This window comes from Fukomys damarensis, unplaced genomic scaffold (genome assembly GCF_012274545.1).
Source record: "Fukomys damarensis isolate Sample0158 unplaced genomic scaffold, DMR_v1.0_HiC HiC_scaffold_10, whole genome shotgun sequence".
Classification (NCBI taxonomy): Eukaryota; Metazoa; Chordata; class Mammalia; order Rodentia; family Bathyergidae; genus Fukomys; species Fukomys damarensis.
In genome coordinates, this window is record NW_022900922.1 from 11616404 (window position 1) to 11627137 (window position 10734).

A 10734-nucleotide genomic window follows, 5' to 3' on the forward strand; every position below is an offset into this window, starting at 1 on the left:
TTGGCCTTCTTTAATTCACTTTTATATTCTGGAAGGAACATGCAAAATCTGCTCTTCCAATGACTTAGCATTTTGAGGGAGGTTACCTAGAGCTGAACCTAGGGGCACTGTCCTATTGAGCTACATACCTCATATGCTGTGACCCCGGCCAGTCTCAGCAGCATCTTGGCCTTCTTTAATTCACTGTTATATTCTGGAAGGAACATGCAAAATCTGCTCTTCCAATGACTTAGCATTTTGAGGGAGGTTACCTAGAGCTGAACCTAGGGGCACTGTCCTATTGAGCTACATACCTCATATGCTGTGACCCCGGCCAGTCTTGCAGCAGCATCCTGGGCAGTTACAGGAAGGTGCTTAGCTGCGTCCCCTACATCAAGCTCTCGCCTTCCCACACTCTCCATTCGGTCACCTCCTCCAATCCAATAGCTGCTACAAGCCTGTCCCGCTAGCACGTAGGGTCCTTTCCCTTTGTGTCTGCAAGACAGTCCAGCCCCCGTGTGGTGGTGAGGGTGGAGTGTCGATTTGATTGGTCCTTGGAATCCACCCTGGGGACCGGCAGAGCACACTTCTGGGTATGTCTGGGTGAGTCCTGGAGGTGACCTTAGGTACTTTATGTGGTCCCTGGTCCCTTCCTCTCTGGCCCTGTTCCCCATGAACCCAGGAGTGCTGTGCCTGTAATTCTAGCACTTTCAGAGGCTGAGGCAGGAGGGTTGTAAATTCAAACTCAGATGAGACCCTGTCTCAAAATTAAAAAGACTGAGGATGTAGTTTGGTGCAAAGGCCCTGGGTTCAATCCCCAGTACCTTAAAAGGGGAGGGAGGGAGGGAGGGAAAGAAAAGAATGCATAAGATACTCTAACTGTGCTCTGCTTGGAATGCTAACTCACCTTTCTTAGCATTAAGTCCTAATTGTAAAAGTCTTTGTTAATTTCATATGTTAAAAAATGGCACATTCTCCCCCCCCCCCCGCTGAGTGGGCCACCGTGCCACCTCGGCTCCTTAATAAAGATCTCTCATACGGAAAAAAAATGATATGTTGAAAAATCTGTGGATGTTTTAAAAAACTTAAATGACAAAATATTGAACTGCTACCTTCATATCCTGCCAATATGAATGATTTTAGAGCCCTTTTTGGGGGAGGTTCTGGGGATTGAACTCAGGACCTTGCACTTTTGAGGCTGGCACGGTGCCACTGAGCTAAATCCCTGGCCCTATTTTAGAGCTTTTTAAAATCATAAACTGTAATTCGCTCTCCGAGGGACTTCAACAGAAGAAATGAGTTTTCCTATCAAATATATTTTGTCCCACCATGCTTTAAATATCTATCACGTAATACTGTATTTGAAAGGGAAAACTGGGAGACGTCTCTAGGAAGAGGAACTTTGGATCAAAGACATCTTCATCAGGAACAGGGAAGCCTGGGTTATGAGTTGAAGCCTCCCGGTGACAAGCACCTGGTACACATTAGTCACTGGACAAGTGAAAGTTACTGTGATGACGACCGACTGACCCTTCCTCTCCTGATAAATTCTTCCTAGAAATTCAGAATTCATTTGCTAAATGAGAACTGTGCTTTTCCACGGGAGACAGGGTAGACTTGCAATTGTTTAATGAATTTTGGAAGGCAAAGAGAGAATGCATACTAGTGGGAGAAGAACACAGCTGGTATTTACTAGCAGTAACTGGATATTTGTTGAAAACAGTACAGAGCTAGAGCTGGGATGATGGCTCATGCCTATGATCTTAGCATTCTAACAGGCTGAGAGAGAAGGATTACAAGTTCAAGTCCAGCCCAGGCAATTTAGGGACTAAGACCCTGTCTCAGAATAAAAAATAAAAGACCGGGGATGGAATTCAACGCAAAGGCCCTGGGTTCAATCCCTAACAATTAGTCTAAACGTCCAAAAAAGTGTCAATTCTAGACTGACGAGGAAGAGTGGATTGTTGAAAAAATGTAATTTTCTATAAAAATTCACTTCAATTCTGAAATAGAGTCCTTACCTAATTTAGGGACCTTGTATTTTCCGCAATATAAAGTGAGAATGGGACAGTTTATGACAACTACTATTAGTTTATGACCACTACGTCTATGAAAAGCCAGAGCCCTGGGAAGATTTGCTCTCTGTAAGACTAGCTCGGATACTGGCTTATAGCAAGGAAGACTGTCAAGGGAGGGAGGCCCATTTCTCCAGGCCATAGTGACTTATTTACCTGGTGCCTAATGTCTACCAGCCTTGAAATGGGCCAGTGACATTCACAATCCCAGGTCATCCTTCTGGTCTCTAGTGGGAAAGGCTCCTCAAGTCCCTGTGCTCCAACTAGCCAGAAACTTGACTTCTCAGGGATGTAACATCCATGGACCTCAGACAACTCCTTTATAAGATGAAGATGGTAATAACTTCTGTATCAATGATGAGAAAGCATTCTCTGTCAAGTCTTGGACAAATTTTATCTAATAGGCTACTTGTTTATCTACTTATTTGTTTGTTTGTTTATACAGTACTGGGTGTTCAACCCAGGCAGCACTGAGCTCTATCTTCAGCTCTTTTTATTTTCTTTTCAAATTTTATTTTGTGATGGGTCTTGCCAAGTTGCCTAGGCTAGCTTCAAACTTGTGATTCATCTGCCTCAGCTGCCCAAGTACTATCTATACCTGAGATTACAGGTGTGTGCCACCATGCCTGCTGTCTTAGTTACTTTTCTCACTGCTGAGACAAAAATACCCAACATCCAAAGTTAAAGGAGGAAAGGTTTATGTTTAGCTCAGTTTGCAGAGGTTTTAGTTCATAACTGGCCAGATCCAAGGCAGGGTGGCACAGTAGAGGGGCATCGCAGAGGAGAACAGTTCATGGCAGGCAGAAGACACCAAGCAGCAAAGAAGCAGAAAGCAACAATAGCAATAGCAATCCTCTTTCTGTCTCTTATATCTTATCCAGGATACATGCCCTTAGGGTGGATTGTGCTCACACCCAGGGTGTGCCTTCCTGTTATACACACCCCGAGGTATGCCAAACCAATCAGTGGACGAATTTAGTAATCACAGTTTTGACTCCAGCATCACACAATCCCAGCACCTCACAGCCTGGATCTAAGGGACTGGCGATTTAGCTCAGTGGTGCTACCACCTGTCTAGAAAGCACAAGGTCCTGAGTTCGATCCCTGGTACCAAAAACAAAACAAAACTAGATCCAGTGTCCCCTGAAAAGCCCTACCTAGGATGGTGTGAGGCTCTGAGGGGACATCTAGACACCAGCCATACCACTTGGCTTGAGTTTATCTTTTTGAAGTGGACAGGAGAGGGAGGCCCACACAGTCTGACGGCTCACCTCTTCTGCTGCTCTTCACCCATTCCTGTGTGCAGAGCACTGAGCCCAGTCCAGCTGCAGGGCCTTTGCTCCTGGGTGTCCCCTTCCTGTAGTCCTCCCTGACACCATTCAGTCCACCACACTTCTGCTTAGCTCTGGAACAGCATCTTCCTGCCAGGCACCGACCTATCACCATTGCTTATCTTCCTCCAGGCCCTTTTCACCATATGAAATTGTGTGTGTGTTCTGTATTTATTGCTTGTCTCTCTCAACTAGAATATACACTCCAAGTGGAAAAGGACTGCGATGCTTGATGTCTCTGCTGCATGCCAGGTATACAGTAGTGCTCAATAAATCAAACGAATGAAGGGTGTGACATAAGCAAAAGAAAAGTCGTATCAGAAACCTCTGGACAGCTCATGAGGCACTGCTAGACATTTTCAAGTGAATGGGCACCTTTTTTCTAGTATTGGAGACTGAACCCAGTATTTTCACACCCAGCCACATTCCCAGCCCTGCCCCCTTATTTTTCCATTTTTAGACAGGCTAACTTCCTAAATTCCCCAGGCCAGACTGAAACTTGTGATCCTCCTGCTTCAGCCTCTCAGACTGTTGGGATTACAGGTGTACATCACCTGGCCCAGCTCAACAGCTAAAGTTTATGGAGAATACACAAGGCCGAAGATGACCAGTCGCTGTGGAGAAGGTCCACTGTCTACCTGCAGATTTCCAGCATGCACCTTGGACAGATAGCTAAAGTCTGTGGTTGTACTGGTTACCAAGCATGCTAAGCTCCTTGGGCTGGGAAAACAACACCTATTGCATGAGGTGGCTGTGAGGGTTAAAGGAGCTAATCCATTAAAGCCCTGTCCTAGTACATGGTAAATGAGGAACAACACACAGCTGTGGATGAGGGATAATCACCAACAGCCTTCTAAAGCAGTTTGTTCTCAACTTTGTTCTGGGGTGGAACCCTCCCACCCCCTTCATCCCCTGGGGGAAATTTACAATAGTTTGATGTCTGGCTCCACCCACTGAGATCCTTATTTAATTAGTCTGAGGTGCAGGCACAACATGGGAATTTTAAAATCTGTCCCTCCTACCCACCAGAATCTCAAGTGCAGCCAGGGCTGAAAATCACAAATCACTGTCTTTCAGATACTTCCAGAGTAAACAATTAGGAGCTGAGTTAGATTTTGGCATTATAGCCACTTTCTTTAATATATGTGCTGCTGAAGTGAGCACTAGCTGCTTTCTTTAAGAGTTGCTGGGTGCCATGATGTGCTCCGCTAGTCCCAGCTACTTGGAAGGCTGAAGCAAGAGGATCACTTGAGCCCCGAAGTTCGAGGTTGGCCTGGGCAACATGGTGAGATCTGGTCTCTTAAAAAATAAAATAAAGAGTGCCTGGGTACCTAGTGTTTCCACAGCCACCAGCAGAGGAGTGGACTTCCCTGTGGGGCATTTCCTCCCTCTCTCTCCTTACTCTCCATCCTTCCTCGTTCGTGCATTTCACACTATACTTTGAAGAGGAGTTCAGGATCAGGTATGTTCATTGACAGGGAATGTCAATCCCATTTAAAGCAATCTTCGGAAACAGTTAATGTGCAGCAGTGCCACATACAGCTGTCACCTTTGGGAACCGTGTACTATGAAACACCAGTGAATGAGCAGTTAACTGTGCACTGGAATGAGGTTCAGAATTCACAGAGGTTACAACTTTGAGCCTGGAAGCGGCGGCAGTCAGGGTGTTGGCAGCGGATGAAATTCGGACCTCACGCGTCCCGCTGCAGGGACGGTGCCCTTTTATCTCACACACCCAGGCTTCTCGGGAGCTCTTACCGCACCCTCCTTCACTGCCCTGTGCTCAGCACCCATGTTGGCTCCCCAGTGGCTCGGAATGGAGTTCCCTGGGATAACCAATGAGGCCTTGCGTTAGTTCAAATCAATGAACTGTAAACACTTTCTGTTGGCAGTGTTGTGGTCCCAAAATAGAATTAACTCCACCCCGGGTGTCTTATACATTATCAGATTTGGAGCCTGCAAAATAACCAGATCGTGTCACACAGAATCACATACTTCTGTAGTTATGCGTATTAGAGTGCACTTTCATGCTTTTTTTCTGGGTGGCTTCCTGTGTGGTTGGAAGTAAATATATTAAAAATTCCAGTTTCTGGCTTCAATAAGTAAACGGGTCGGGGTGCACACATGCCACAGTATCAGAAGCAGTGAGACATGATGAGCTCGAAAGTGATAAAGAATTATTTTTTATCTCAGAAAAAACTGACCAAGGGCTTTTGGTAGGTGTCTGATCTTAACCAAAGGGAAAAACCACATGGGCCATAGCTCTGGAGACTCTCATTGAAATGGGGTGGATTCAGGCAAATTGATTACACTGCGCCTCAATTTTGTCATCAAACAAAACTGGAGTGTAGAAGAGACCCACTCTTATATACATAAAAGGACCCAGGTTAAACGAAATAATTTTTACTTAAGTTTGAATTGTTTGGTTCTGAAATGATGGGACTCAAACATAGGAACCAAAGGTCACTTTATGGACCCAACCTGAAAATATCAAAATAGTACTTTACATTCATTTCTATGGGGAAGTTAATTTTAGCTCAGGGAGGTGTGGAACTAGGCGAGGTCACCTGAAGGTCATCCCTGAAAAACTGGCCAGAGCAGGCAAAGTGTCAGGGGACATGTCATATTACTCACCTAGGAGAAAACACCACGGCAAGAGTTTCCCTCAGTTCACTGGGCAAACTGGGGAAATGCAATCTTCCAATTTGGGGAATGTTTTAAACATAGTGTAACTAAGCCTTATTCCTTTAATGCCCAAATGTTTTCATTCTGTTTTGTTTTGTTTTGTTTTTTTTGAGACAGGGTCTCACTATGTAATTGAGACTGACCTGGAACTCACTATGCAGCCCAGGCTGGTCTGGAACTCACAGCCATCCTCCTGCCTCAGCCTCTGAGTGCTGGGATTATAGGTGTGTGCTGCCACACCCAGCTGAAATGTTTTCATTTTGAAAATCTGCATAAAAGCACTGCAAAACTTTTGTGTCTCCACTAATAGCATAAGTGGGGCACAATTTGTTGTTGTGGTTTTAGCACAGGGACTGTTGGGAATGTGTTTCTTGTGCCTTGCCCTAGGAGATGCTGGCATCTGCAGGTGGTTCTGACTTGTATCCTCCCACTTTTCTTGATTGCAAACTCTTGCTGTCATTCTGTACTACTAATCCAGTCCTGTGTTCCACAACAGGGTGCTCCACCTTGTGTCTTTCCCTCCTTCTCTCTCTGTCCCTCCCTCCCTCTCTCCCTTCCTTTTTGCTACTGGGGGTTGAATCCAGGGCCTTTGCACGGAACTGCAGCCCTTTTTTTTTTTTTTCTAATTTCAGATAAGGTCTCCTAAATTGCTAAATTGTCTGGATTTGAATTTAGGACCTTCCTTTCCCAGCCTCCCAGAGTGCTGGGATTACAGGCACAAACCACCACACCCACTTCCCGTTTTAACTAGTTGTAGACTGCACCACAGATAGCTGCGGTTTCCAAAGTACATGAATTAAATTAAAATCAGGCCTTGAATTAAGGCCAGAACCTTACTCATAGAAAGTAGAAAGCTTCTGTAAAGGAAGGCATTTTAGCCATACAGAGACTGGGGGGACCAGAGTGACCTCTGGCTGTGCTCTGCACCTCAGGATTTCATCTGAATGAGGCAGTGGAGTCTGAACCCCACATTCCCAAAGGACACTCGACTGCCCAGGGGCGCACTGCACAGGCCCCAGCGGCATCCTGCTATATCCCTGGGGGCAGCCAAAGCCACGCCAAGGCCTTGACGCCTATTTACTCCTGTGTGACCCTGTCATGCCTCCCTCACCACGCGTGTAGGGTGACGAGGTGAACAGCGCCAACATGCAGGCCCACCCTCAGTCCATCCCACCTCTGCAAAGCATTTAGAGGAGCACCTGGTATATGGCAGGTGCTAAACCAGCGGCCACCGAGTCCACTCACTCGTTTGTTTATGGAAAACAAGGCAAATAACACTCTGGCCCCTGTGGGGCCAGGCACCATGCAAGAAGCTGCAGACCCCGATTGTAACAGCACCGTTTCTGCTCTCAAGAGCAGCTTGGGTGGGTTCGCAGCACACACTGATGTCACCGGCTGTCATGAAAGTTCATCCTCCTCGGAACACTCCTGAGTGTGTTTCTTTGCTTGTTTTTGCGGCACTGGGAATTGAGCCCAGGGCGTCCCGCATGCCAGGCTTCTGTTCATTTTGACACAAGTAAAAATTTCTGGAGACAATCAGCAGCTTGATTAAAGTTCATCTGTGAACTAATAATGGCCCTAACTCTTATGAGAACTTCAAGGGTTTGGAGCTATTCCTAAATAATTTTACTTATTTGTTTTTATTTTAGCTGACATGCCACATTAATGTGGAGGGTATTAGTTCTTAAAAACTTTAAATGTGGATTTCTTCTTAGAAAGATATATACATATATTTATACCCCTACACACACATACACAGGCTGGGGGTGAAGCTCAGTGGGACAGCACCTCTCTAGCATGCAGGAGGCACTGGGCTCCATCCCCACGTCTGCAAAAAGGATGGTGTAAAGGGGCAAATGTTTCTGTAGATGAATACACTAAAGGTGGGTTAGTACAGAGAAAATACTCTTCAAAGATACTTGTGAAACTTTGTAAAATACATCTTTCCTTGACCTTCTCCATGGCAAGTAGTACGGAAAGTTGCTCTGTTCTGTAGGACAGATTTTAAACATTCACAGTTGGTTTTCCCTCAGTCCTTTCCAACTTAGCCAGGCAGCAGTGTTCATGAGAAGGTGGAAGGAAGAAAAGATGGTGTTCTGACCCCACAAGGTGGTGACCCAAGACTTCACCAACATTCACAAGTGTAGTAGGCACGAGTGGCCTCCAGACGTGCCCTTAGATACTGCACACGACAGAGCTGTCAGGGCCAAAGGGATAAGGAAGGTCCCATGCCGTATCTGTGTGCACTGTCCAGAAAACACAGTGAAGATGAAAAGATACCAAACAAGCTCTACAGCTTGGTTACCTGTACCTGTTGCCACCTTCAGAAACCTATAATCAAGATACATGAGACTAAACTACCGATTGACATGTAAAATTATAAAGCCACACACGAAAGTTAATAATAAACCCATCCTCAAATTAACTTCAATTTAGGCACGTTTAGGTATCACCACACCCCTGATATCTCCAGGGTGGATCACTTACCTAACAGGGGATCTCCAATATTGTCTGGAAAGCCATTTTCTTCTCCCTTAAAAAAAAAAAAAAAAAAGACCTTCATTACTATATGTGAGTGAGGGATGACAGATCCTAAGAATGGCCCCTTAGGGGTGGGAGTGAGATGTGCGCTCTCCAGAGCACAAAGCTTCTGAGAGAGCAGCTTTTGCTTATTAGCTTGCTGTTCTGTGGCCCAGTGCTCAGAGCAGAGCCTCAGAGGAAAACACTCCTAAAATGTTTGTGAAATCAATTAGTGCCCTGTTTAAAACAATGTATCAATCAATGCATGGAACTGTGTACTACTGTTTCACTTTTATTTTACATTGAATTATTTATGTTATTTCCAGTTGGCTGGGCTGTCAGTCTAGGTACCAATTCTTTCCCTTGTTTATTGGAGTATATTATTGCAAAGAAGCTAAAAGGAACTGAAGAAGCAACATCCAAATCCCTGTCTGTTCTTACAACCAAGGGCAGCTGTGGTGTGCAAGATGGGAGGGGTGAATACTCTGATCTCAGAGTGGGGTGTGTGCAGGTGCACTGTGCCAGCCCAGGCACGCCTGTGCTTATGCAAACCGCATCATCTTGATACAACTAAAACCCCTGCATCAGATAGGGTCACCCCTTTCATGGCCCGAGGGGCATCCACAGCCCCCAGGCTGACGGCTTCAGGCAGGTCCCACTAGTGCTGTTCTCCCCTCCTTACTGGCGTTCAGAGGTGCCCGCTGGCTTAGCCCAACTACGGAGTCTACCTCTCAGGCCTCTGAGCGTGCCCCCTCTCAGGAGCCATTTTACATAATTTTGGGGGAAAATCATTTCACAACTAAATTATGACGAGGGCTGTTTGAGGCCTCAATAGTCCCGTGATGCTGTGACACTCAAGAACAAGATTACATCAGCTGAAGACATCCTGGTTCTAGTAATACAAAAAGAGGACGGTTCCACCCGAGGAGGGACAACTTCCTCAGTTTAACTCATCCTACCCACTGCGGTAAGAGCATTCTGCTTATTTCAATGTCCCAATCAACACAAACTCCGCAGGGACCTAAGATCCTCCTCCTCCTCCTCAGCTTATGATTACTGCCACCCTCTGAGCCATCTGATTCGCCCTCCGATTATAAAATCCCCCTGAATTTAGGGTTATCGCTGCTCTGAGTCACCTGATACCCCCATGAACCCAATAAATACAGGCGAGCTTGAGGGAGGCGCTGACCTCCCGCCCCCATGTACTTTGAAATTACGCAAGTCTCTACTGTCTTTTTTTTTCTTTAGTCCTCCCATCCCCCTTGTAGGCATTCAGAGGATTGATCGACCTCAGACAGTCACCCTCCATTAAAGAAGTGATAATGCCACAGTGTCAATGTGTTTTATAAATTTTCAACAGCCGTCACTGTAGAGGCACAGCGATGCCACACACCGAGAGGTCCGACAGGAGATTTTATTAGGGAAGGCAGGTTAGGGGGAGAGGAGAGAGGGAAGAAGAGAAAAGAGAGACAGGAGAGAGAAGGAGAGAAGGAAGGAGAGGAACAAAGAGAGGAAGGTCCTTTTAGCATTTTGGGCTGGGCTATTGCTTATTTATGGGGAGTGGGCTGCCTTTAACCTATCACGGGCCAGGTTCTCCTTTATGGGTTCGGTCCTGCAGAAACAGGTTTAACCTCTCCGGACCTCTGTGGCCTCGCGGGGAAGGGAAACTAAAGATAAGAGCAGGAGATCTTTTAAGGGCCAAGAATCACCAGGAAAATGCAGCCTGGGATGGCAGCGTCAGGTCCCTAACGGTCACCCCCACTTAGTAAGAAGCCTTTTCTTCAACCCAGGGTTGCCAGTCCCATGGCTCAGCAGCGCATGTACATCTGCCTAATCCCGAATCTAATCTTTTTTTTCTTCTCCTCCCCCACAGGATTCCCTGTCCTAACTAGATGTGTTCCCTAGGGAATCTAAACAGTTCTTGCTTTGGTTTGAGTCCCCTTTCTTGCCATTCACTGTCTTCATTGGACCAACATCACAAGGACAAAACCCACCTGCTACCCAAAGTTCACACAATGTCTTTTCATTTCCTTGAAGTTGTACTTTCTCCCCACAGTTCCCTTACTTGGGTAGGGGTATGAGTACGAGAGAGAGAGAGAGAGAGAGAGAGAGAGAGAGAGAGAGAGAGAGAGAGAGAGAGAGAG

The 10734-nt window shown here is 46.1% G+C and overlaps 1 protein-coding gene across 1 annotated transcript in view; it reads right to left on the minus strand.

Annotated features, from left to right (window-relative positions):
• The window catches only part of Edaradd (EDAR associated death domain), a 47474-nt gene that overhangs the window by 4517 nt on the left and 32223 nt on the right, over positions 1-10734 (minus strand). Inside the window, exon 5 of the mRNA XM_010621989.3 lies at positions 8558-8603. Coding sequence (XP_010620291.2) covers positions 8558-8603 — 46 coding nt within the window. The remainder of the gene's footprint in view (positions 1-8557; positions 8604-10734) is intronic.